At 45.2% G+C, this 27,320-nt stretch overlaps 2 protein-coding genes across 3 annotated transcripts; one reads left to right on the forward strand and one right to left on the reverse strand.

The window, feature by feature from the left end:
• The first annotated feature begins 4,058 nt into the window (after positions 1-4,058).
• LOC309672728 (methylcrotonoyl-CoA carboxylase beta chain, mitochondrial-like) lies at positions 4,059-18,355 on the forward strand. 2 transcript variants are annotated; one of them, XR_014269256.1, is made up of 14 exons: positions 4,059-4,066; positions 4,591-4,922; positions 6,588-6,784; positions 7,919-8,097; positions 9,393-9,473; positions 9,907-10,085; positions 11,515-11,707; positions 12,714-12,805; positions 13,644-13,800; positions 14,537-14,659; positions 15,290-15,438; positions 15,942-16,023; positions 17,713-17,857; positions 18,116-18,355. XR_014269256.1 is itself a non-coding variant. In XM_082484306.1 (13 exons), the coding sequence occupies exons 2-13, from the start codon at positions 4,603-4,605 to the stop codon at positions 17,794-17,796; spliced, it is 1,836 nt and encodes a 611-aa protein (XP_082340432.1). In that variant the 5' UTR covers positions 4,059-4,066; positions 4,591-4,602; the 3' UTR covers positions 17,797-17,907. The 2 variants fall into 2 exon arrangements, 1 of the variants encoding a protein (XP_082340432.1); XM_082484306.1 differs by lacking the exon at positions 18,116-18,355 and having other exon boundaries at positions 17,713-17,907.
• RPE65 (retinoid isomerohydrolase RPE65) lies at positions 18,353-26,100 on the reverse strand. The gene is made up of 11 exons (XM_082484307.1): positions 26,009-26,100; positions 25,777-25,918; positions 24,949-25,096; positions 24,577-24,658; positions 24,063-24,195; positions 23,801-23,940; positions 22,435-22,564; positions 21,384-21,498; positions 21,183-21,277; positions 20,962-21,073; positions 18,353-18,921 (listed from the first exon to the last, which is right to left on the reverse strand). The coding sequence occupies exons 1-11, from the start codon at positions 26,083-26,085 to the stop codon at positions 18,770-18,772; spliced, it is 1,326 nt and encodes a 441-aa protein (XP_082340433.1). The 5' UTR covers positions 26,086-26,100; the 3' UTR covers positions 18,353-18,769.
• Positions 26,101-27,320: the final 1,220 nt, after the last annotated feature.

A 27,320-nucleotide genomic window follows, 5' to 3' on the forward strand; every position in this document is an offset into this window, starting at 1 on the left:
AAGCTAATTTCAACTCCATGAGAACAATCTCCCAATGCTCCCTCTGCGGTCCATGGAGAAACACGGGCACTTCCATCTGCCTGTCCTGGACGAAGGAAGCTCTCTACTCCCCTCTCTCCTGCGACCAGAGAGGAGGTTAGTCCTACCGCTGCGGGAGCACCCCGGGAGTTAACCCTCCGCAGCACTTAGACCTTCTGCTTACCCTTCTCTCCTTTCTGTACAGCTGCGGTGGCGGTGGCTGGCAGCTCAGGGCGCTTGAGCTAATGCATCTGTCCTCAAAAAAAACAGCAGTGAAGTGACAGGAGCAGCACAGCAAGCGGTCCTGGACTGCAAAGTAGCTTCTTCCTCCCACGGCAGTCTTCACATGCTTTTCCTGGGGACTGAGTGAGTCTGGGAAGGCTAAACTGGAGTTAAAAACCACTGTGATCCTGTGTTTAATTATGTGATAAACATGTGGATAAGGGTTTGATGCTAATATGTATTTTTATAGGTGTTGTGATACAGCTACTGTCTCGTACAGCTGTAATGAAAAAATACGAAGAGAACTTCCAGCTTGTGAAGGCACACCTGGCTCTGCACATCCCTCTTTATGTGGGGATTCATAAAGCCTCAAATCATCCAAAATAAGAAGCTGAGTAGTATGGGAGCAGCCGTTCATCTGATAAACCCTCACATTTGCTAAGGATCTGGCTCCCGACTTCCCCTGCATTTAGTCTCACATTTTCAGACCAGTTCATTTAACTCTTTCTGTTCTCTCTTATCTTCCAGCCACTAGAATAAACTCCTTAACATTTCCTATCAGTTCCAGATACTGGGCTCAGCATTCCTGCCAAGGCTCAGCTGTTCCTTTTGTATAGATTCAAATACATCAAGTGGGTAAAGAAAATCACCTTTTTGTCAAAATTGTTTGGAATCAATTGAATCTATTTTAGAATTATGTAAGCCCCAAAAAATGCCGTGGGACTGTCTGAGTCTGTTAGCACTTTTAAGTAAACAAACAAAACCTGCTTTAATTTAGACAAATTTCCAGGCCACAATTGTCAGAACACCACTAAAAGCTCTTGGGTATTAAAAAACAAAATCTAAATAAGAAACAGAAGCTACATAAGGAGGAGGGCTCTGTGGGAACCTTCCTGCCTTTGGTCTGACAATCCAAAAAGTGTGTTCTGGTTTCCCCCAGCATCCGGCGCACTCCAGCAAGTTTCTAAATAAAGTCGAGTAAAAACTTCACTCAAAGCTTTAGTGTTTCTTAAATGGCATGTCTCATCTTTGCTGGCAGAGCTGCAGCTCGCCTTAAAGTAAGCAACCACATTAACATTTTTCCTAAATGCTACTCTATATATTCTAAACGCTCAGCTCAAAAGTCACTAAAATAAGCACTTAAAATAACAACTTCAAACGCTTGCACAAGGCTGCATCCATTCAGAAGAGCTATTTTTCCTTACCTCACTCAATTTCCCTTCAGTGTTCGTTAAACAAAGGATGCGCTGTGCCATGACAAGGGAGAAAGGCTGGATTTCAGCTTGAGGACTAACATAAATCAATTAGAATCCACTGGCTCCTAATTACAGGATTTGTTATTTATCCCAGGCTGCCTCCTGGTACAAAAAACTGGTGACTGATGCCTTCTCTTTGTGATAAACATGCGCTTAGATACATGTGGAGGCTGAAACGCAAGGAAGAGTGTTTCTTTTTCCTTTACTCTGAGCAAGCAGGGTTCAGCTTTCCTGAGAATGTTTAATCCCCTTTTAAGCCTGAGTAAAAGCAATCTGTGTTACACGTAGCATATTCTGACTGCGAACACAGATTCTACCTACTGGCAAACCTGGAAAATAATACAAACCAATGCATTAACTGCAAAAGGTATTTAAAAACAAATCTGCAAATTAAGACCCCGTAAAATGAAATCGTTATGCAACACTAGCATTCTAGAGATAATGTATCTTATGAAAGTCGAACACTTAATTATGGAAAACGAAATAAGAAGCGTGCAAATTATAATTGAACACTAGTCCCTCTGATACATTCACAGAACAGAGTACTAAAAAACCTTATGAATCCAGGGAAATGATATATGGGTCAACTTAAAAAAAAGAAAAACAGAAACAACAGGAAGCCAAATCTCACTTTAAATATATTTTCAAGCATTTGCATCAGCAATTCCCTCTTCAGCAAGCTGAGCACCCAGCATTTTCACTACCATCAACACCTCTTTGAAGTTCAGACCTCCTCAAATGCATTCTCCTGCTTTACACGAATTTCTGTCACCACTCTTTCCTTCCCCATTATCACCTGCACCACAGAGAGCACAACAATTCACATAAAATCCCACAGGAAATGCAAAAGATCTATATAAAGCTGCAAAGTGTCTTCTGTCTCTCATCTTCAGCTTGACAAACTTTACAAACTGGTGGGAGAAGAGAGCCCTGATTACACCATGGAAGGAGGGAAGACGTGAAGTGAAAAAATCAACAACCACCACCACAAATGCCCCAAACCAGCCTGAATGGTGCAGCAGGCCGCTAACTTCATACAAGCGCTATACTAGGAACCTCTCCACGGCTCCATCAGTGCCTACAACACGCTTCCAGGTCGGGGGTTTTGTTCAAAAGTTTCATTATCAGTAACAAATGCCCACCGCTTGTCTCATTCTGGCTGGTCCAGAATTAATGAAGGTTTTAGGAGAGTGAAAAACAGACCTGCGATCCTATTTTTTTTTAAAGGGATTCTTTACAAGGCGCAGACACCCAGATTTAGCATGACCCTCTTCTACCCCCTGGAGTGTCTGTGTTGCCCTTGAGTGCCACGTTTGCCCTAAGGGCTCAGCACAGACCTTCATGTCCCTGCCGTAGGGGCCAGGACAGCAGGGGACACTCTGGAACATCCCAGGAAGACTGCTGAAGCCATCCAGGGCAGCGGCGCCGCTTCCCACAGCTCCACTTGCGCTGGGTTTCTTGAGACGAGGGAGCACAGTATCAGAAACAGTCCTATCTGCTTTGAGTGCAAAAGGAAAAAAAAAATATTTTAAATTAGCGTAGCTCAGCAGATCTTAATTATTATTGCCAAGATTTTTTAATAACATAGAACTTATTTACCTACAAATTCTTTCCCCTGCCTATGATGGATGCTTACATTCACCAACATATTAGTCATTGCTTAATTATCGCTACGAAGCCTTATTAATATGTATGGATAAAGAGCTCTCCGGCAGGAATGCATTTTAATGAAGTCGCTGAAAGGCAACACGCCGTAATTTCTAGAAGGTTATGCCACGACTAACAATAGCAAACTGACTGAAGCTGCCTAGGGACAGGATGAGGTACCGAAGGAAAAAAAAAAAAATCAAATTAATTTTAATGATAAACTTAATTAGAAAGTGTTTAGGCATTTTGACTGAGCAGTTACAGCTTCGAACAGCTTACAACTATTCCTGAGAGGAATGGCGTCCCTCAAAATGTCGCCTGCAAGCGCCCAGCCGTGTTGTCTGTGGGACACATAACAGGCTGCGTGAAGGGAGGACGTTGAAAATGAGACATTTTGTGCCCGCCCTGTACTTAACGGCCAGCGAAGCACCGCCGCGTTATTTCCGAGGCGGCAGCCGGGTCTGTAACATTCTATATTGCCCAACAACATGTAATTTACAAACCTAACCCATATGCTGTGTATAGAATCGGCCTTCAGCAGCAATTCGCTTTGCTCCTTGTGTTACTTTTGTACTGTTTGCCCTTCCAAAGCAGCGTTACCGTTTCGGCAGCCATACCCCCGCCATCCTGAGGGCCCAGGCCCAGCGCCGCCATGTCTGGGCACCCAGGGGGGACCTGAGGGAGGGCACCGCCAAGGGGCCCCCGGCACAGAGGGGCCCCGCTCCGGCTGTGCAGGGCCCGCGGCTCGGCCCGGCCCGGCCCTGTCCCGGGGCGCAGTAAGGCCCCGCCGGGCAGGCCCGGCCCGGCCACCCGGGGCAGAGGACACCCGGGGCAGAGGACACCCGGGGGCGGGCCGCCGTGTGGGTTGCGGAGCCGCCCCGAGAGGCGGACCCGGCCCGGACGGCTGAGCGGCGGTTGCCCGAGTAAGGGTCGGGGGGAGCGCGGGGCAGGCCGCGGCGGGCGCGGGGCGGGAGGGGAGAGAAGGGAAGGGGGGGAGGCAGCGGCGGGCTGAAGCGCAGGCCGGGGAGCACCGCCGCAGGGCCCGCGGCCCCGGCTCCGCCTCCGCTCGGCCTGGCCGGTCCCGGTCCCGGTCCCTCTTCCCCCGCAGACCCGACCGGGCCCACTCCCGGCACTTCTCCCGCCCAGCTCGGCCCCGCAGGCCCGGCTGGGCCCGCTCCCGGTCCCGTGCACTCCCCCCCCACAGGCCCGGCCGGGCCCGCTCCCGCTCCCGGCCCCTCTCCCCCCACAGGCCCGGCCGGGCCCGCTCCCGGCGGCTCGGAGCTACTCGGGGCACCGTCACCGCCGCCTCAGGGGTCTCTCCAAGGCGGGAAGCGTTCCCTCACAGCCCCGGCCTGAGGTTCGCTGCCTGCTTTGCCTCATCAGGCGAGGGAATATGAAGTTTAATATTTTTTGAGGGGGCAATAAATGCTGTTTGTTCTCCCTTCAGCCCTCAGGGGTCATGTGGAACAGTGTGGCTTTGTGCTGCCTTGGCAGACGGCCCCCCAACGCCTCATCGCCGCTGCTCTCGAGGTTACAAACCTTAAATCGCGTGTTTGAAAGAAAATATAAGGGCTTGTGTCACTGTAAACAGTCAGCACGCGTACTGCAGAATCAGGGGTTGAAATGGACACGCAACACGCTTCCCTGCCGTTTAGTAAGTAATAGAGCAAAATATAGACGGTATGCAAAAACTTACCCAGTTTTAGATGGACGTATCCTGTCTGTGTATCGACATGTGTTTGAAGAAAATTTAAGGAACAGTGAGGCTGTTATTAAAAGGTAATAAGCTGTTTTTGTGGTGTTTTAAAAATGTTGCTACTTGTGAGATGATGTGAGAGTTACTTACAGGCACTTGTAGGAACTTTTTAACATAGGAAGAATGCTAATTAAAATGTCCAGAGATTAAAAAAATTTTTTTTTTTTTTTTTACCTAACCATTTTGAAGCTTAAACTAGTTTCCTGGTTGCTCTTGTCTCAGGCAGCTTCTTCGCAGAGTGAATTGTACAAGGATCAGCACTTCAAAATTTCAGCCCCCTCGAAAGAGGTGTCTAAATGTTGACTGAAATGCCGAAACCTAAGTGCAGACTGTGTTTGCAATAGTGCCATGTGACATTGTTTTGCATATATTGCCAAGAAGTATTTTTTCTAGACCTTCATAAATTTTTGTTTCATATTTTTGATTTTGAATGCAAAGACATAAACAGTGACTCCCACATTTACAGATCCCTCCCGAAGGAGTAGGTGACGGTTATTGCAATTAATCGCGATTCACTGATAAAAGCAGGAAAACGTATTTTATGTGTTTGTCCTTAAAGATCAGATGGCAAAAATTCAAACGCCTTTGTTCAGAGGAATGATACATGAGCTGGAAGCAAAGCTATGGCAAACACACTGTGCCCTCCTGTGGTGGCACTTATGACATTATTAAAAACCTTTAGCTTTTTCCTCCCGAGGTTTTTCAATCTCTACAGTCTGCAGGAAGCCACAATGAGATAATGGAGTCACAGACAGAGTGGTGCATAAATAGTTATGTCAAACAGCATTTTTAGTGCAAGATGATGCATCTTGTTGAGAAATGTTTTATTCAAAATAAATGAAGAACCTGGCTTATTTAAGACCAAAATTATTCAAGATACCGCGTTTGTTTACAGTTTATTGACTTGTTTATCTGTATGTGATGCTGCCCCAGAATTAACATCTGGTAATCATTTCCTCTCTTGATGACTGTAGTGACACTGCAGTATTCGCTACTTCTAAAGTATATCTTCTGTGCTGTAGAGTGTGCGTTTCTTCTAGATTTAGAATTTTATTCTACTTAACCAGTTACTGATTTTTGTCAGATTAACTTGTTGAGGGAAACTGAATCCCTTGACTGGATTCTTCTAGAGTAGTTAGAACATGGAGGTAAATGTCCATGCTGAATTAGGACTAGCAAATTATGCTAGCCTTATTAATAGCTGCCAGTTTATAGGCTGATGTTGTTGTAGGGCAGTATCTCTCAAAGTCTGTTTTCGTTGCTGATGATCAGCCCCCCTTGTCAGTACTCTGCGCGTTGGGTTGCTGGCAGAGACTAAGTGTGATCATCTATTGCAAAATAACGTGTGTTGGGTGTATATGGGCAACACCCAGGGGAGGGTACGGATTTAATGTCTACCAGCTATGAACGTAACCTACAGATAGGATATTTATATTATTTCACTCTTTTAAAATTTTTATTAGACAATTTTTGATTAACAAAACTAAAATGCTTGCTTTAAATAACAAACCTTTGCTTTTTATTACACTTTGCAAGAAACAATAACCTGAAAATGTGAATGCGTCTTCATTCTCATACCATTGATGTGAAAACTGTGCAATACATTTAAGTACTACGTTCAGTCTGCCGAAGGGTAACTTGTAAGTAAAGGTGGTTTTCATTAATTGAAACTTTGTTTCTTAAATCAGATATTCAGAATTGCTAGAGATGGTCAGTAAAGGAGGGGGAGAAAGTGCCATCTCGCGTCATACGCAGAGAAACAAGAAGCTGTTTGTTCGTGAACGCCTGAAGTTGCTACTTGACGATGAGTCTTTTCTTGAGCTGTCTCCGCTGGCAGGCCTCAATTTGCCATATGGTGACGTCCCTGCTGCTGGGTGCCTTACTGGTAATTGCTAGCAAATGTGACGTTAGATGTAATGGCAAACTAATGAAGTTCATTTGTTTCATTGCTCGTATCTTTAAATATGATTCGTATCAGATCTAAAGATGGTTACGGGTTGAGGGTATTGCTTTGAGCAGCCCGTGTTGGAGACGCAGCCCAGAAGGAAGCAGGGTTTTGAACCAACACGATCCTTAATATAATTTGAGAGATGCTGTTTGCTGCAGTGACGAGTAGGTGATTGTAGGCAGTGTACATTAGTTGTAGTCTGAGTGTGCTGCACAGCTTCCCAGAGTAACCAGCCTTGCTCGCTGAAGGTAAGGTGTTTGTTCTTACTGGGAATGGAGGAAGGATACATGTAATCAGGTTTATGGAATATTTTAGTATCTTAAGAGTGTGCTTTCCTAGGAAAAATGAACATCAGTCCTATCCAATAGCAGCATGAAAGACTTCAGCCACTACTGTGTTATTCTGCTGTGATTTTTGCTGAGAAATCTGGGAGAAACCTTTGAAGAAAAAAGGTTCTTTCCTTTCTTCTGGATTTAGTAATTTATGCTACTTACCAGTTACTAATTTTTGTCTCAAAACATTTAGGATGACGTGTCAAATAAGCTGTTGTCAGTTAAAGGAAAGGGGACCAAGTTACTGTGAGACACAGGAGCTATGACATTCCTTTTGTAATGTTTTTCAAATTATAGACAAGTCTCTTACTGCATTGCATTTTGAAGAGCAGTTCCAGTTTAAAAAGTAACTAGAAGATTAGAGTTTAAAATCCTATCTTTCGTCACAAATTGATACTTTTTTCAGTTTTATATAGGTAATTTTTAATTGCCTTCCTTGTTATCAGAGTAGTTGGAAGCCAAACTATATATTTTTTTCTCTTATATTGTCACCAGGAGTAAATAAGTTTGTTTCAAGGTCTGTCTTCTGTCATTTAGATTTTTTTTTAAATGTTATTGGCTTTCAGCTTGTTATTCCAGAGAAGAACAATAGATTTCTTCCCTGTGTGGTATTTGCAACTTAATTTGCAGCTTCTTGATAGAGTATTAGCGAAAGAACATCCTAGCTATAATTTGGCCCCCTTGTTTTGTCTGTGGTGTTTTAGAGAGTCCTGATAAGTGTCTGTGGTACCACTTACAGGAATTGGCAAAATCTGTGGGGTCTGGTGTGTCTTCATGGCAAATGATGCAACTGTAAAAGGAGGAACTATTTATCCAATTGGAGTGAAGAAACAATTAAGAGCTCAAGAAATAGCCATGCAGAACAGGCTGTGTTCTGTGTACCTCGTTGACAGCGGGGGAGCTTTCCTACCACTACAGGTAATATTGGAACCACTTTACAGAAGAAAATACCTATGTTTCTCTTAATCATATTAATTTTTAGCAATAAACCTCAACAATATGTGTTGTTTTCTTGGCTGGCTGACTTTCATTGTTTATTATACTTAAATTGAGTTTTGTCCACACATCAGAGCCCAGGCGATGATTTGAAGATGTGTAACAGTGGTGATCACTTTGGCTAATCTTGCATTTAGCATCTAATCAAAGTATAGAAATTTGAATATCAGTGGGGACAAAGTGCTGACCAAGCATGGGTATTTCTCAGTGTGCTGAAATGCTTTGGTGTCATTACTAAATTAGTATGTAGTTTGAGGTTTCTGTTTTAAACTCCAGAATCTAGAAAATTACTCTGTATTTTATTGTAACGTTTGTGATAGTAATGCAGTAGCCTCCGTGGCCTTTAAAAATGTAGTTTTTTAAATTCTTACTGTAAAAGGAGAATTTGGACGAGAGAAGGCTCTGGGGAGACGTTATTGCGGCCTTCTAGTCCCTAAAGAGCTGGGGAGGGACTTTTTACGAGGGCATGTAGCGATAGGACGAGGGGGAATGGCTTCAAACTGGAAGAAGGAACATTTAGATGAGATATTAGGAAGAACTTTTCACTGTGGGGGCGGTGAGCCCCTGGCGCAGGGTGCCCCGAGAAGCTGTGGCTGCCCCATCCCTGGGGGTGTTCAAGGCCAGGTTGGACGGGGCTGGGAGCAACCTGGGCTGGGGGGAGGTGTCCCTGCCCAGGGCAGGGGATTGAAACTTGATGAGCTTTAAGGTCCCTTCCAACTCAAACCATTCTGTGATTCTATAATTTGCACAGATTACTTTCCAATGTACGGAGGTCATGTTATCACAGAGACTATAGTTGTTCTCTCTCCAGGCTGAAAGCAATGACAGAGAAAAAGTTTTTACCTGACTTAAGGAGTTGTATCAAAAACTAAGTAAAAGGGGAAACTGCTGAAGTAATTTCACAGATAAAGTATGAACATGAGCTTTCCCTTCTCCATGTTCACAGTCTCGGTTTGTGTAGAATAAATTTGTTTCACAAAAAATTACGAAACTTCCGTCTGCTTTCAAAACACAGGGGTATTTTTGTGGAATTGCGCAATGTATAAAGGGAATAAATACTGTAGCGAATGCTGTGTATAAAACTCTCAGGTGTGATTGTTAGTGGTGATCTTTCCAGAGGTGGTTACAACGCGTTTGTGAATGAATGGAGTGAAGAGGAAGCCTTGGCTTCTGTAGTTAATATTGAAACTCACTCTGTCTTTTCTCTGTAACGTCAGTCAGAGCTGTTTCCTGACAAGCTGCACGGTGGCAGAGTTTTCTACAATGAAGCCATAATGTCGGCCATGAGAATCCCTCAGGTACAGTGTCACTTGGAGTGCAAGTAAGTGTAGTGTGTGTGATCAGTGGAGTTCTGAAAAAAGTTTTGTACTAATACAGATTCTAGGAACAACTCTGAAACATGCAAAAAGTCTCCTAAATCTCACCTTCTCAATTTGTGGGGAAGGGAGATTCAAATAGTATCTCACACAACACAATACTACAGCCTTAAGGATCTTCGGAGGGTTTACCAAATGATCGTGATGGAAAAGCATCGAATCACTAGGTTATTTCAGAGCATGAACTCTCTCTAAACCAGCATTTTTGTTCATGCTGGTACTTATATCTCTAGCTCATTGTTCTCCAAGCTGCGATTTAGTCTCTTGAACGTTTCTGAAATAAACTGTAATGGTTTTGCCTTTCCGTTCTCCCCTCTCCAGCATCTTGGTTTGTTTTGGTTCCTGTGTCCTTCAGGTGGCAGTGGTGTGCGGCTCCTGCGTCGCTGGAGGTGCCTATGTTCCAACCATGGCAGAAGAAGCTGTCATTATAGATAAAATCGGTACGCTGTTCCTTGCTGGCCCACCTCTGGTAAAAGCTGCTACAGGAGAATACGTCTCTCCCGAGGACCTAGGAGGAGCCAAACTTCACTCTAAGTACGTGAAATAAAAACAGTAGAGAATGAATGTGACTGAAGCTACTCCAGTGACAGTCCTCAAGGGCTGAAAAACATGTAGTGAAAAAACCACAGTAGAAATAATACATGAATTATTATAAAGATTGGTGGTATTCAGTTATATATGTGGGAGTATCATGGGGCTAGATAGAACTCTTTGAAATGAAAAAAGTAACGTGGCATTGTAATTTCAGCTTTAATGCTGTCTGCAGGAACTTTCTGCTTCCCGTGCGTGTGTGTATACACACACACTCTCACTCTGATAGAAATCTCACGTAAGTACAGAGGTCAAGATCAGGGCCAAAAGTGGAACCTGTTATTACACTGTTTGCTTTCTCTCTTAGGTACAGGTCTTTTTGTTAGATCAGCCAAATAGAAGTAAAAGTAAGTGATGTTATGAGGTGAAACAGGGACTGGACAAATCTGGATTTCGTTCCCTTTCTTCCACATGCTTTCTGAACAACTTGAGGCAAGCCGGTTCCTCTGTGCGTCAGAGGGACCAGCTATGGAATAGGGATGGTATTGCTTCTTTTCCTAGTGTACACATTGTCAGGATACACATATTAAAAAAAATAACTGTGAGTGTTTGAATACTGTGATGATGGGGAAAATGCATAAGAAGTTCTTTTTTTCTTCCTTAAACTGATGAGTGGAGAGGTGGTATGACTTCTTTCCCTTTGCCTGCTTCTGAAGACAGTAGACTAACTCACTGTGGAGAAGAATCCGAGAGCTTGTAGAAGTACATGAAGCAAAGATGAAAAATGGAAAGCCTGCCTGCCTCTGCTGTTAATGAGGGCTTCGTGAGAATGAGAGCAAACAGGAAATAAATCTGACAGTAGCTATCTAACCATTTCTTTAACGCTGTTTTTCTATGTCAGAAATTTCTGTAGTTGTCAAAATAGTTATTCCCTTCTAGATAAGGGAAAAGGTTGGCTTTGCTTCTTTGTTCTTGATATCTATGCTGTCTGTACGGTAACCAGATTCCATACCTTTCTTGCAAAACCAAATACCAGTGTGACAGCCAGCTAGCTGTATTACATATAATAAGTTACTGTCTTTATATCCAGGCTGGAAGCGCTTATTTTGAAATAATTTTTGAAGTTTGTTTTCCCTTTATTATATTTGCAACATCACCATGAAAATAAATTCAAAGCTCTTCCTTTATTATAGGTAAACACAAAAGTCCCAGGGAAGAACTCCTTACTGTGAATTTGTTTTGGGGTTGGATTGCACAGAAATTCCACTGACTTACTGCTTTCATCTCATTCATACAAGAACAAAATCACGTGATACTTTCAGGGAGTTTGGAGAGTCACAGTACGGATTGAAGTTTTTCCTTTAGTTTGGGTTTTCTATCAGAATTCAGTTTTCATTAATGCAATACGAATTCATGTTGCTCTCTCTCCTAGGGTCAGTGGCTGCAGTGACCATTTTGCATCTTCAGAAAAGGAAGCCTATGAATGTATTCGAAATGTTATTTCAACATTAAATTATGATCCACTGCCAGAGGAGGTTGTAGAGCATGACAGCCCTCTGTATAGTTCTGATGAGCTCTTGGGACTGGCACCGCGAGATTATAGGTGTACTCTTCCTGTAAAATTGGTAAGGTGACCGATACTGTATTCCTTCATCCTTTCAGTCTGCTCTAGCTTGTAGCTCCAGATTAACAGGCAACAGGCTGTTCCCTCTTGGAGAATCCTGAAGTACCTAAGATATTATTCTGTATTATTACCTAATCAGTTACCAAACTGTCTTGAGTCTGCAACAAAGCAGAATGGCAACAATTCTGTAGAATTATAGAAAATATTTAAGCTGAAAACCTGCTAGAGATGAGATCACTACAGATTATGACAGCTGATCCCCATCTGTTTCCAGGCACCGTGTGAGATGCCAGTATGCCTTGTACTATGTTGGCTGCCTTGAGAATGTGCACTCCTCTAGTGTCCTGTTTTTCCTTCCCGCTTCCTTTTTTCCCCCCAAATAGTCAAGACTATCTTGTAACTTAAATGCCTGATGAAAATACTGACTGAAAAAAGTTGGGACAGATGCTAATACATAAGCAGAGACAGGCAGAGCTGCCCACGCTATTTTCATTGTATTGTTCTAGAAGAGATTTTGTCTCCAAGGATGTGAATCCAGTATCTTTTCCAGAGGTAAATTCCTACAGTTCAGGGAATTGACTGTAGAAAGCAGTGTAGCTTTGAAGGCAGCTTTTAAATCGAGTTTGAAAAAAGCATGAGCAATGTGCTGCTGAGTGTTTCGTATGCGCACAAACTAATCGCACATGCTGGGATTTTTTAAAACATTTTGATGCACATGAACAACTGTGCTGTGTAACTTTGAAATAGTTTTGGAGTTGAACTTTGGCTCAAAACACATGGTTGGTAATCAAACATAAACACAAATTTGATGGTTTGTGCATATTGAGTAGTTAGCGGAGCGTAAGACATGAAAGGGCCTCTATGCTCATTTAGGTTGACTTCTTGCAGGTCGCCTTCTTATTTGAACGGAGCATATCTTTTAGCAGAACTATCCTATTTTCACTTAAATTTCTGTAGTAAAGACTAAAAATATATCTATATACACACTAAAGTATATTTCTTTGCAGATTCTGAGCCGTCTGATGGATGGAAGTAGATTCCAGGAATTCAAGGCTAATTATGGAACAACATTAGTAACAGGATTTGGCCACGTGGAAGGGTAAGGCTGTAACATTTCACTAGAAAAATGTATGGACATATTTGTCTCGATAGCTTTCATATTATCATCAGGTTTTATGGTATTCCAATAACAATGCTTACGAAGTTCTGGATCGGTCAAGAATTGGTAATAAAATACTTCTAGAAAGCCTGATCTTCTGTCTCTGAGCTCCAAATTCATCACGTCTTGGGCCAATAGCAGCAGAGAGCGATTACATGAATGGCTTTCATGACTTTGAAGTGAATTGATTGTTCACAAAAACTATAGCCAGACAGTTGGAACACTGAAGTCTCAGCAGATTCCCATGTGATGGAGATGGGATAAAACCCCTACAATAAAACCTTGCATAATTCAGATCAGACTGTATTATTAACGCATTCATGAAGCATACAACATTCCAGTCCAATTGTATTTAAAAAAAAAAAAAAAAGGTAGTAAAAAAAAAAAAAGGTAGTAAAATGTATTTTTGAGCCTCTTCAGGTTGAAAGTACGCATTTTTCAGATTGACTGTTATGATGTATGTTAGACTAATTAGAGAGAGCCCAGAGTCTTGGCACCTTGTGTGTTTTCTTGCAGTGTAAATTCTGACAGGTCAGCTGTAGCTTTACCTGCCCTCTGCGTATTAATCCGCGTTCGCGCTTCCACGCTTTACGTACCAGGAGTGCTGTACGTTGTTTGTAAGGTATGTGAGGGTCCTTGAATGGAATGACACACGTAACTGCATCCTTTTACATTCTGAATTTACAGATATTTGTTTCCATCCTTTTAGAACGTTATGAGCGACAGTTTCATAATTTCTGGGGTTTAAAAGGGGAAATATTCATGTGTCATTTTGTAGGCGCTTGGTGGGGATCGTGGCTAACAACGGGGAGCTGTCCCATGATGCGTCTCTCAAGGGGAGCCACTTCGTACAGCTCTGCAGTCAGCGGAGCATTCCCATCCTCTTTTTCCAAAATACGGCTCCACATACAGCAGAGCCAACAAGCATCTCACAGGTATGCCATTTTTAGTTCGATATGATTAATTCAAGTAATGCCTCGTTCTTGATTTGTTTAAGATTACATTTTAAAAATTATTAATTGTTAGGAAAATATTCTTTAAACCGGTCTTGATGGTTTAAACCAAGAAACTTCATAATTACTTTGTTCTTAAATCTTTCCATTAGTGTTCTCTTTTTGTTTTTAAGCAAGGCCTCTCTGCTTATCTAAAATGGTACTGCCCAGCTGGCATGCAGGCTGTAAAACTTGGAATTTATAGTGCTTTTTACATCGAAATACAGCCTGTTGATTCTTCTGATGCCACTGTGCTACACAGAAAAATAGATATTTCTCTTTTAGAAAAGTGAAGGCGTTAAAGTACAGAATGTTTTGTCCTGGGCTACAGAGAGCCTCGTAGTAAAACCTACTCTGTTCCTCCCAACTGTCACTAGCACTTAAGACAAGGCCTGGCATAATTGCATTGTATCTGAGTGTTGCTAATTAACGCCTGGGAGAGCCGGGGTTGCACTGTATCGTAGGTTTTTGCACGCCGGTTGTAATTGTTGTGCTGATTTACCTAGTAAAGTAAGTGCATAATAGGCTATGGTAGTTAATGCTGCTGTCTTACTGTTGTGGAAGAAATGACCATACAGAATTGTAAAGAGATAAATGCTTTAGAAATACAAGTATGGTGGAAGCGGAGGCAGTCTAAAAGAAAGGCTTAAAGGATCTAAAATCTTTATTTTCCTTTCAGGCAGAGGCTCACTCCAACAGATTAAAAGCCCAGGCCTCCATGATGGCTGCTGTTGCTTGTGCTGCTGTTCCCAAAATAACCATCGTCATCGGTGGCTGTTATGGGAGCGACAGTTATGTTATGGTACGGGTAGCATAAATGTTAATGGGTTTGGTAATAGACTTTTTACGCTTTACCAAGATTTCACAGCACTTTGTTTTTAAAACAGTCAGCTGTTATTATAGACATTTAACTCAATTAATTATTTTAATTATTATTAAAGTAAGAAATGCATCACAAGATGTGATTACAGACAATTTGGTCTGCATCTAAGAACCTAGAGCCAGTTCTAAAAAAAACCACAGGTTATCGGAAAATGTCCCTCCTCGGAGCCAGTCCTGCCTTTTTCCCAGCACGTGCTGTTTGTTTTCAGTGATCAAGGAGCTACTGTGTGTGGTGGTGTGTGCTGTTCGCGCTGCTAGCAAGTGCAGGAGGGCTCCTTCTTTGCTCAGAATTTAACATGTGAGTGCCCGAAGGAAAAATGAAATAATAAAGTAGCAGTACTGAAGGCAGTGGGGATAGGGATGGTTGTTACCGCAGGCTGCCTGTGCTGATACAGGAGCTGCAGCTGTAACAGTAAAGGAGCTGTATCATTAATGCTTTACAAATTAAACTGTATTACATTCTGCCTTGAACTCGATTGTGTCATCCTACAGCCATCTTTTTGTGATTAATTTCAATGAGTTTGTCCTGTGCATTTTTTTTTTTTTGTAGTGCGGGAGATCGTTCAGTCCAAACTTTCTGTTCTTGTGGCCTAATGCGAGAGTTGCTCTTGTGGATTCAAGGCATTTCTCCGCAGTCCAACAAGCTGGGGACAATGACTGTACAGGAGATGAATCAGAGCTAAAACATCTGAAAGAAAAGTAAGGACATTAAACATAAACCCTCACAGTTACACTGGGATTTAATTAGTTAGGTTACCTAATTTTGGTCATCTTACAGATCAACACATCCCAAACAAATGAAGAAGACCTGAATCTACGGAAAAATATTTTCAATTTCCATGTAATTCCATGTCTGCTCTTAGGATCTTCTCAAGGAAACACAAATGTTTGACTTAAAAGAACCCAAGAACAAAAAACCAAACCCCCAAATCAACCCTGAAGCCATACAACCCAAAATCAAGATATTTTGCTGTATGTTAAACAGTGGTGATCTTCTGAATGTGAGGGATTGTCTGTACTGCAGAATGATCAGATCTGTTATGCATTATTTGCTGGATTCTAATTAATTCTAACAGGGGCACTGCACATTCACTTGAGATTGAAGTGTATGCCTTTTTCATCTATGATTTTGTTTTACTGGCCTGATGTTTTTTATTACATTTTTGTGTTTTTAAGCTTGTTTAATACTCTGTCTTCTCCAGGCTAGAGGAAGAAAGCAGTGCATTTTACTCCTCTGCCAGACTCTGGGATGATGGTGTAATTCTACCTCAAAATACTAGAAAGGTAGGGGGTTTTCTTTATACGTTCTTTATAGCACTTTATCCTCAGATCTCAAAAGGATCTTACAGCAAGTGCTCAAGGCTGTGACTTGCTCAAGGTCATGCTGATTCCCATAACTGGGTCTCCCACTTCTCACTCCATTTCCTGCGGCCTTTACCTTTGCAAATCTCATCTTGTCTCTTACCCATTAGGCCATCCAAAAAAATTCTTTTGTATTCTGGTTACTTGACTACAGCATTTCCTCATTGAACCTCTTAATTGACTTTACTATTTGATTCTGTGTCCAAATCCTTTCTTTTTCTGTCTTGTGTAATCACCCGTATCATCACTCTTAAGTTGAGGCTCTTCACCACTCACATACTTCCGTTCTTTTGTCTGAGGATGTTTCTGCTACTGTCTCTTCGTGCTTGTATTTGCTGCTTACACATGGGATGCCACCCCCCCTTTTTATTTATTTTATCAATTGGCAGACATCCACTCTATTAGATTCTTTCTGAAAGCTGCCGCCTTTGTTCTTCTATTTTTCCTTGTTATATTGTTTATTAGCAACACTTATAATGTTCTTTGCTGTTATGATGTTTGTTTACTTAAAGATCACAAATACAGCCTGCTATCAATTAATCCTTCTAATTACGGTACGCACTTATGGTAGTACATAGATGTTAAATGTTTTCTGTGGAGTTTATGGGAACTTTGATAAGAGGAGACCTCTGAGAAGTATTTTCTAATACTCGAGCACCGAGACTACCTCTGTCTAGGAACGACACAGGAAAAGAAAACATGTGACAGTTGAAATGCATCATTGTTACTCTCGGGTAATTTTCAACAGCACACCACAATTCATGTTTGCACGTTTAGCTGGTTTTTTACAATATTGTTTTGCTACTTTATCCCAGTTCTTGCTAATAGATGGAATTTACGTTTAGCTTTTTCTGAACTGACAGCACATGCTCGTTCAGATCCTTAACGTGCTGGGGTTTTAATAGGCTTTAAAAGACAATATGTGTGCTCCCGTAGCAGTGGGACGTGCGCAGTGAAATTAGGAAAATGCCTACTGTGACTTTTGATTTCCAACAAGATACACAAAAGGTTTTGGCAAAGGAGACTATTATATATGCACCATATGATAAATGTTAACAAAATCGTAATGGAGAATTATCTTGTTTTTACAAGACCAAAACTAGTTCTGTATTTTCAGTCCTGGTTGTCACAAGACACCAAGAAAGATGACTTCTTAAAAAAAGATGGATGCGGAAGAGCAGGATGTTCTGCTAATTTTTGATACGCAATTGGGAATCTTAGGAGTGTAGCCATGTAATGACAGAAATGGATTATCACATAATATATTTTCATAGGAGTTTTACAGCTAAATAGCTTCCCAGTGTTCCAAAAGTAATTCTCTCATCACCACAGTGACTTTAAAATGGTTTTGTGGTCTCTATGCAATGCGTAAACTTTGGAATCCTGAGGACGTTTCTTCCTTTACGTTTCCCCTGCCCCAGTGGTGCGTTACACTGACATCTATTCCCCCTAACGCCACAGCTGACAGCTCCTCATCTTAAATGGTCGTTGTGTTGCAAACTGTAAGAACAAATGCGTTACAGAATGAGTGCAGAACTAGTAAGTTTTACTAGGTTGTTTTTTGTTTGTTTCAGAGGCCCATTGCTTATATTGTCTTTTGTTTTTAATTAGGTAATTGCACAGTGCTTAGAGATTACAGAACAGCAGAAGTACCAGGTTGTATCTCCGTGTCAGTATCCCGTCATCAGACTGTGACTGCAGCCACTTTCAATAATCAGCCTTTTAAAGTTGGCATCGTGCACTAGAAATCTGTAATGTAAATGATTTTCTAATTCTTTGATACCATTAATAAAAATGTTAAACCATTGCAGACTAACAAGAATCCTGGATTTTAAGTCTATTAGCCATAAGTTTGTATTTTGAACCATAGCCTCTTACTACATTAGTTGAAAATTTATTTTGTGATAAGGAAGGATTAAGCTGAGAGCCTAGAGCACTCTAAGGAAGCAAATTCATCCCAAGCCGTGACAACAGCTTGACTTTTTTCATATTTGTGTTTTTGTATGAAATGCAGAACTCGAGAAACTGCACTTTGATAAAAGGAATGGGAAAGAGAAAAGACAGAAAGCTAGTGTGTGCCATTTTCAGCCTTAGTCAAGGACAAAATGCTGCCTGCCGCACCGCCCTGGGCCTGCCAGCTCACGTTCCCAAAGCAGCTGTGGAACGGCTCCTCTCGCGTTGCTCTGAGGATACTAAAGGAGTGACCAGGAAGTGATTTAAGTCTGTAATACTTCAGTATATGCTAAAAATTACCTCTTCTGAAGGCAGGTAACGTAGCATAGAGACTGTTCTACATCATGTTACCATGTGTACCGGTGTTGAGTTTACACTGTGCCGTTTCACACATATTTAACTCTGCTGCAGCTGCAGAGTTTCATTTTGTAAAAAACATAAAATTTCCCCACCCCAAACTTGTGGTGTTTTAGCTGCACAAGTGTTCTTGGCACCGTACATCTGGAGACTGTGCCAAAGGGTGTATTTGAAAAATACCTGGTGTTAAGTATTTCAAAAAGAGTCATCAACAAAACTGAAATGCTCCATGTTAATTAAGTAGCAATACAAATAAAAAGTGATGTTGAAGGAATTTAGGTAATTTGAGTGCTTGTAAACGGAGACCGCACCTTTGCGGGGCTGGAAGAAACCTAAGGCGACGTGTTGCGGGCAGCGGTCACGCTCTTTTGAAGAGTCCGTGGAACGTCACAGGAATGTTCACCTCCACTTCAGCCCTGGCGACCTCGCTCATGTCTTTGGCGTTGAGGATGAGGAGGTAGGCGGGCTTCGGCCCCGCGCCCGGGCTGATGACGATGCTCAGCACCACCCCTGCAGGGGACACAAACAACAAGCCTGTCCCAGGGGGGAACGGGCTGCTCACGGAAAGGGTAACCGCTCACACACAGCACACCGGTAAATCCCGTTATTATTGTGTGACCTTCAGTGCTGACGTAGACTGAGGTTATTTATTATTTCTTATACTGGTTTGGGTTTTTGCCGTTGTCAGCTTGCCAGCCTGGGGTGATGGGGCCGTAGCACCTATAGAGTTTCTCTTTAAAACTGAAAAACTTTTTTATTCTGAAAAGGAACTATGAAAAGCTGTTGCAAGGGCTGACGACAAGCATTGCTTACTGCAATAGATATGATTTTTTTCCATTATTTTTTTCCAGCATTAGGAATTACTTTATAAATTTATAAATTATAAATAAATTCTGCTTCTGAGGTTTAATGCGACAAGACACCTGTTTCTGGGCCCTGTCGACCCCATGTGGAATGGTGGGGACGCCCCAGCTCTTGGGTGGTGTGTTCATTGCACACTGGGTTGGTCACTGTGGAAGAATGTGGGCACAACCCCACAGCGCAGTCTGTGACAGTGGATGAGAGGAATGGGAGCACAGAGCTTGGTGTTAAGTCAGCTTTCGGGGAGCTGGGCAGGGGCTTAACCCCCAGGAAGCGAGAGAGACGTATTGCTAACGGACAAGGACAACTCCAGGCTGGGCGGAGAATGGCTGGAGAGCAGCCCTGAGGAAAAGGACCTGGGGGGACTGATTGACGAGAAGCTCAACGTGAGCCAGCAATGTGCGATCGCAGCTCAGAAAGCCCCCGGCATCCTGGGCTGCATCAAAAGAATTGTGGTGGTGATTCTGCCCCTCTACTCTGCTCTGGTGAGACCCCACCTGCAGTACTAAGTCCAGCTCTGGAGCCCCCAACAGCAGAAGGACAGGGAGCTGTTGGAGTGGGGCCAGAGGCCCCAGAGATGCTGGGAGGGCTGGAGCCCCTCTGCTGGGAGGACAGGCTGGGAGAGGTGGGGGGCTTCGGCCTGGAGAAGAGAAGGCTCCGGGAAGACCTCAGAGCCCCTTCCAGTGCCTAAAGGGGCTCCAGGAGAGCTGGGGAGGGACTCTTCATCAGAGAGGGGAGCCATGGGACAAGGGGGAACGGTTTTACACTGAAAGAAGGGAGGTGTAGATGAGATATGAGGAAGAAATTCTCTCCTGTGCAGGCGGTGAGCCCCTGGCGCAGGGTGCCCCGAGAAGCTGTGGCTGCCCCATCCCTGGAGGTGTTCAAGGCCGGGTTGGACGGGGCTGGGAGCAACCTGGGCTGGGGGGAGGTGTCCCTGCCCGGGGCAGGGGGTTGGAACTGGATGGTCTTCAAGGTCCCTTCCAACCCAAACCATCCTGTGATTCTATGTTGTCTACTTCAGTTAAGGAAAGCTTTTAAGAACAAGCTTAAAACCTTTTCATTTCAGTGGCACTGAAGGCCCTGCACAAGCACTTCCTGAACTGGGAAACAGATAATACGGAGTTTGGTTCTGCATAAACCACTGAGAGTTCGCTCTTCAGTTCAGCAGAGCCAAGACTCCTCCCGGCTTCATGTTATCCTGTTCGGAGATGGGGAATTCATGGAATATGCTGCCACTCACCTTCCAAAGTAGGTACAGGGCTGGGGGTGTGCAAAGGAACGCGTACAGTGCTTGGCGTGGATACAACTATGTGTCCTTGGGTGACAAAGCCCGAATTCACTCCGTTCCTGCCCGAGGAGGGTGGGGTAGGAGTGGAAAACGCTCTTGGTTTAAGAGAGTTTTAAATTTCACAAAGTTCCGCCACCTGGAATTCTTTAAATATTGGAATTCCTGATGTAAAAAGGTAAGCAAATGAGGGCAACAGCTCATCTCAACCTGGAGGGTCTTTCTCCTCCTTTGTTTTCACTCGGACTTAATCTTCTCACGTTCTCATCAAACTTCCCACCAGTGTTGGAACAAGGCAGAGGGTGGCTGGGAGCTGCCTGCGGGCTCTGCCTTGCAGACAGCCCCCGGGGCCAGTGGGCACCGGCTTTTCAAATCACCATTGACCAAAATAAAATCGGTATTACCGTCATCTTCCTCCAGGGCATCTGGATGGGACACGAAGATGGGCTCCGAGGGGTACGAATCTGGCTCCTGCCACACCCAGGTCTCCTTTGTTTTAACGTTCAGCTTGCAAAGCTGAAGGTGGGAAAAACCAAAAATAAAACCACATCTCAAAAATACTCATCTTGTTCTTGAACTAAAAGCTCATGGAAAAGACGTGCCTCACCCGCTCGTTGATAGTTACCCTGTCTGGGACAAAGTGATTCAGCCCCAGCCCGTACGTATACGTGTAAGGTTTCCCACAGTATTTCTTGTAATTGATCTGTGGAAATTCAAAGGCTACAAGAAAAAAGAATAAATATATATGCGTGAGGATTAGTGGGATGCGGAGTGCCAGGGCTACTCATGTGTCACCACTGGCTCTGCTTCGGGTTTGACCTCTTACCGTGGCGCGGCCCCGAGAAAATCACTTCTGGCTCCAGCCAGATGGTCTCGTCGCTGCGCAGGGTGGCTGTGGCTGTCGTGTAGGGCAGGGTGACCAAGTTCTTGCCCGTGTCACCCTGGGACAAAGAAAAACACCCAAGAGAAATGGAGAAAGACATCTCTCAGCCATCTGTAGCAAACTGCATTGAACAGTGAAGACAGCAGATGTGCAGCAGCGCTTTATCAAGCTGCAGAATTGCCATACGCCCGGCGACGGCTGCTTCTTCCATCTTCCGAGTTCACAACGGCTCAGTACGAGGGCCTCTTGCTCAAACTGTCCTGTACGTCAGCCTCCCCCGCGCTCATAGACACCAGCATAACTTTTTTTACCTCCTCCTTAAGATCATTCAGAGGTTTTAATTAAACCACATGGGGTTGCGCTTTTTGCTTGATTGCCAACACAAGTGGAGGTGCGCCATGAGCTTTGCAGCTCCGCAAGCGGTTGGGCTGACCCACAGCCCCGGCCCACAAGTGGCCAAAACTCCAGCAATTGCAAGCCAAAGCGCTTGGCACCAGGCTGGCCGCTTGAGGGACATCACGCCGGGAGCTGGGGCTGGAGGATTTGTGTTCAAGGCCAGGTTGGATGACGCTTGGAGCAACCTGGTCTGGTGGGAGACGTCCTTGCCCATGGCTGGGGGGTTGGAACGAGATGAGCTTTGAGGTCCCTTCCAACCCAAAACGTTCCCTGATTTAACCACATACACTCATCTGTGGCTATTCCCTTCTCCACTCTGGGCAGCAGCCACCCTCTGGGATTACCTGATTTAAGGTCTCTGATTTAAGCAGTAATGTAGGAAAAATAAAATAGAACAACATTGATCAGCTAAAGAAAATAAAAAGTTTCTCTGAAGACCCACACCTTAAGTTCCCCCAACTTAAAATGTTTAATTTGAATTAAATGGGGTCAGGCAGAGCGCTAGCGCTGCTCAGCCAGAAGCCCTGCAGAGGCGTGGGGCGGACACCAGCGTCCCAGCCCCGCCGGCAGCTCCAGCGGCACAGACCCACGGTGGTACCTTGTCGATGTTCAGGGGCAGCACGTATCTGCGGGCTTCGGGCTGCGGGGCTTTCTCCGCCTGTCGCTTCACTTCATCCCAGTTTGCTCGCAAGTTGGCTAAGTAGAGGTAATTGTAAACAAACTCGAACCTGCAGAAAATGGGATCACAGACAGACACGGAGATGTCATTTGCAAGTGAGGGGTTCCAAATGCAGCTTTTTTTTCCTAAAATTCAATGGAGAAAGATGAATCCCAGTCCACTGCAAGGAAGATGTGCCCTGGTGGCCAAGAAGGCCAATGGCATCCTGGGATGCATCAAGCAGAGTGTGGCCAGCATGTCGAGGGAGGTCATCCTCCTCCTCTGCTCTGCCCTGGGGAGGCCACATCTGGAGCACTGTGTCCAGTTCTGGGCTTCCCAGTTTGAGGAAGACAGAGAACTGCTGGAGAGGGTCCAGCAGAGGCTACAAAGATGCTCAGGGGAGTGGAGCATCTCTCTGCTGAGGAGAGGCTGAGGGACGTGGGGCTGTTCAGCCTGGAGAGGAGAAGGCTGAGAGGGGACCTCATCAATGCTGATCGATATCTAAAGGGCAGGTGGGAAGAGGATGGGGCCAGACTCTTTTCAGTGTTGCCCAGTGACAGGACAAGGGGTGATGGGCACAAACTGGAGCACAGGAAGTTCCATCTCAGCCCGAGGAGGGACTTCTCTCCTGTGGGGGCGGCAGAGCACTGGCACAGCTGCCCAGAGAGGGGGGGGGAGTCTCCCCCTCTGGAGCCATTCCAAACCCACCTGGAGGTGTCCTGTGCCACTGCTGGAGGTGCCCCTGCTCTGGCGGGGGGTGGCACTGGGGGAGCTCCAGAGGGCCCTTCCAACTCTGACCAGTTTGGCATTCTGTGAAAACCTGGCAACTGCTGGTTTTTGCCCCGAGCACCCTGCAGCAGTGGCCGGGACCCCTCAGCCCAGGGCATCCCAGTTACACTGCCAACATGGGGTTGGGCATCACCATTTCAGTGCCACATTTCTCTGCGTTAACACGCAAAGCAGCATTCAAACCTCAACCAGACCCTGCTCGTGGCAGCCCCAGGAGGTGAAACAGCATCAGCTCACGGTAGTCACCGATATTTATTAAGGATAAAAAGGCAAATTAGAGATAAAAATCAAAATTTTCTTGGAAAATTAGTTTCAAACAGGCTCTCTGCACCTCTGGGTACCTTGCATCTTGTATCGTCCATGTGTCACCACATGTGAATATTTAGATGGGTTGGAGGGAGTCGGTGCGAGTGCCACCAGTGATCCCGACAGGGACGGGATGTGCCAGCGCAGGGACTGGCAGGGCTGGTGCTGGGGCTCTGCTGACCCCCCACCAGCTCGGCACCGCGAGACTCACCCCTTCCAGGTGCAGAGGTCGACGATCAGAAAGCCGTTATCTTCGTAGGTGTTAATGTGATGGAAAAGGTTGAAGGCCGAGGTGCGGTATTTGATGTTGAGGAGCCTGCCTTTCTTTTTCTCTGCCACGTGAAGCCAGACCTGAAAAGTGAGCAACTGCTTGGTGTAGGCTCAGAGAAACGAAGGGGAAACCGAAATGATGGACCTCCCAGTCCAGGGCTGGCTGCCCAGTACGGCCCAATTTGGTACGACCCACTGCTTACCCCCATGGTTTCGTTGGACTCAAAGCAGTCCATGTAGTTGGCTCCCCAGAGGCTCCAGGAGGAGAGGAACTTGAGGAGGTTGATTTTCACTGGTGTTTCAACAAACACTATGTAGTTGGAGGTCAGCCCAAAGCTGTTTGGAAACATACGGGGAGCACATCAAGCTCACTGGAGTTAGTTTGGAGAAAAAACACATAGTAATTCATCTTAAGCAGAGAATATAGCACGCAGGTCATTGCTTACAACAACGGGAATAGAAACATCCTGATTTTGGTAAATCACCTAATTTTACATGCAAGAACAAGGCCCGTGTGCCACCTCTGTAGAGCATGTGATGCTGCACACACGGACCCCACCTTTGGGCGCTTACGGAGCTCGAAGGGGCCCCTGTGAGTCCCCACTTGCTTGTCAAAGCAACCGCTTTGCCGCGGGGACTAGTTGGTGGCACAGGGGAGCAGCACATCCCCTTTCAGCTGACCCACGATGTCCGTCTGCCCACCCCAGGAGACCTCACCTGTGAACGTAAGAGGGCTTAAACCTGTCGCTGCAAGGGAACTGCACCACCACCTCCGACTTGTTCATTGGGTCGTCCTTGTCTGGAAGGGGACAGTTGGAGGGTTATGGAGGGTTTCACCCATACCTACTCGGGCTGTATTTGTAATGTTCCACCCAGCAAGACTCTGCCTTTAACACAAAGGCAGTTCATGGCTTAGAAACCGCTTGAAACTGTTTTAAAGATAACATTTCCATTACTTAAAAAAGCAAATAAAATCTAAAGAAGGTTAAAAAGAGTAACGCAATGACGAAACTCATTTGAAGGATGAAAAAATAAAATGATTTATGGGACAAGATTGTCTCCGCTTGCTCAGAGGTGGGATTAACTGACCTGCCTGAAGCGGAGGAATCCGTATGATGTTATAGGCGAGAGCAAAGTTTTTTCCAAAGCAATTGCCAATGTTGTAAACCGTCCCGTCGTTCTCAATGTGGGGATGAGCCGTTGCCCCGTTGACGGACACGTATTTACAGAGATCCACCTGGAGAAGAAGATGCAGAGAGTCAGGAGCTTACTTGGCAGAAGGTGGGAGGTCACCAGCTCTGCAAAGTGTTGCGGGTCACTATGTCCTCACTCCAGATACAGAAAGTTCTTCTCTAAGCCCAAATCACCATCTGTTTTCAGAAAAGGAGAAGAGCAGCAAAGCCAAGCAATTTGAGATGGTCAGGTGGGCTGACACGGTTACAGGGAGAGGGTTGGGGTTCTGGGGTCCAAAAGGAAAGGCTCTGCAGGCTGGATGTTGGTAACACAGCGAAGAAAAGCATCAAAACATATGTTCTGCATCATGTACAGCTCCGCAGGGTAAATGCCGCTCGGCTCCGATGTAAATGAAGACAGCAGCAAAGCTCTGGAAGGAGCCCTCTGGTTACAGTCCCCTTTGGCCAGGCTGCAACACAGCGCCGCTTTGCAAACCCCAACCCAAGCACAAGGGCACAGACCATGGCCCCCCATCGCCTCCTAAAATATTACTCAGAGCAGCAGCGAGTTCATTTACAAGCTCGTTCCGACACCGCTCTCATTAACCCTCGCAGCTGGCTCATTCTCTGCATCATCTCCCCGACAAACCCCAACTCTTCCTTGCTGTAAGAGGCTGTTACTGAACGTTTTCATTTCAGTTCTCCTCCTCCTCTGCATATCTAGAAGCTCAGTCCAAAGACCCACCTGCTTAATTGTCTCTAACGTATCTGGGTTGATTTTGGTGATAAAGTTGGTCTCAGTACAGGCATAGTAATCTTCACCGATGGGGTAGACGTTAACGAGGGCATTATCGGTGACCTCCACACCTTTGAAGTATGAGAAAAACCTGAGCAGAGAAAATGGACGGGCAGTCAGGGGCTTTTTGGAAGTGGAAGCACCGCAGGACATCACTGCAACATCTACAGCCCTGTGGTACCTGGAAAAGATATTCTTGCATGGGTCTGGGTAGGCGTAGGTGCCAAATTCTGTTATCACAATCCTTTTCTCGGTCATCGCTCTCACGTAAGCATCAGTCCTGACAAACCTGGGGAGGGCAAGAAGGCACATTGCGGGTGTAGCCATGAAAAAAAGCAATGGGCTATGCGATTAGCAAGTCCCTCTATGTGCAGGTCCAGAGGAAGCCCCAGAGATGCTGGGAGGGCTGGAGCCCCTCTGCTGGGAGGACAGGCTGGGAGAGGTGGGGAGGTTCAGCCTGGAGAAGAGAAGGCTCCGCGGAGACCTCAGAGCCCCTTCCAGTGCCTAAAGGGGCTCCAGGAGAGCTGGGGGGGGGACTCTGGGTCAGGGAGGGGAGCCATGGGATGAGGGGGAGCAGTTTTACATTGAAAGAGGGAAGATTTAGATGAGGTATGAGGAAGAAATTGTTGGCTGTGGGGGCGGTGAGCCCCTGGCGCAGGGTGCCCCGAGAAGCTGTGGCTGCCCCATCCCTGGAGGTGTTCAAGGCCGGGTTGGACGGGGCTGGGAGCAACCTGGGCTGGGGGGAGGTGTCCCTGCCCGGGGCAGGGGGTTGGAACTGGATGATCTTCAAGGTCCCTTCCAACCCAAACCATTCTATGATTCTGTGATTATAATACAAATATTCTTGCGATGAGCCTCATGAGACCTCTGAGAGTGGCGGGTCCCCGCAGCCTCTTGCTGCATCTGGAGCACGTGGGGTCCAGCAACCGCCCCCTCACCGCGGCCCCGGGAAGGGATGGCCGTCAGAGAGCTGAAGCTGACGGGAAATACAGTGTTTTGTCTAAATATTCCGCACCAAACACCTGAAAGCTGATAGCTTGGCAGCTTCTAACCGAAAACACATTCCAATTTTCAGACAATGATGTAATTCTGTCACCGACTGCAGCTACATCCACCCCTCCCCTTCCAGATGTTTTGTAATCTGTACAAAAAGTTACATTTCTACTAACTATGAGTAAGTTCCAGTTATTTTCGGCCGGTTTTAGTGAGCTCACCGTTAGAGCTCTTCCAATAAATGCACAAACTTGAAATAGCCGGCGCCTCCCACATGCTGGGCAGCAGAGCCCGTCCCCAGCGCTCACATTTGAGCAAACGCTTTGTTATTTATTTTTTCTGCTTGGAAAATCGCCGCGTACCTTCGGTGATAGGTAACGTGCCCTTCCTTGAAGTCGAACTTGTGGAGGAGTGCTTGGCCGTCAAAGAGGTGATAGAAGGGCTCTGCGCCCACCTCGAACAAGCCAGGACCACATCTCAGGAGGCTTCCTCGCAGCCAG

The sequence above is a fragment of the Vanellus vanellus genome, assembly GCF_965231255.1.
Source record: "Vanellus vanellus genome assembly, chromosome: 5".
Lineage (NCBI taxonomy): Eukaryota > Metazoa > Chordata > Aves > Charadriiformes > Charadriidae > Vanellus > Vanellus vanellus.

Excerpts from the sequence above, each read along its gene's own strand:
- LOC309672728 (XM_082484306.1), top strand. The coding sequence starts at position 4,603 with ATGTGGAACAGTGTGGCTTTGTGCTGCCTTGGCAGACGGCCCCCCAAC. Across the intron at positions 6,785-7,918 it reads TGCTGCTGGGTGCCTTACTG|GAATTGGCAAAATCTGTGGG; the intron begins GTAATTGCTAGC and ends TACCACTTACAG. Across the intron at positions 16,024-17,712 it reads TACCTCAAAATACTAGAAAG|GTAATTGCACAGTGCTTAGA; the intron begins GTAGGGGGTTTT and ends GTTTTTAATTAG.
- RPE65 (XM_082484307.1), bottom strand. The coding sequence starts at position 26,085 with ATGACCGAGAAAAGGATTGTGATAACAGAATTTGGCACCTACGCCTAC. Across the intron at positions 25,919-26,008 it reads TGCAAGAATATCTTTTCCAG|GTTTTTCTCATACTTCAAAG; the intron begins GTACCACAGGGC and ends TTCTCTGCTCAG. Across the intron at positions 21,499-22,434 it reads TGCCCCTGAACATCGACAAG|GGTGACACGGGCAAGAACTT; the intron begins GTACCACCGTGG and ends TCTTTGTCCCAG.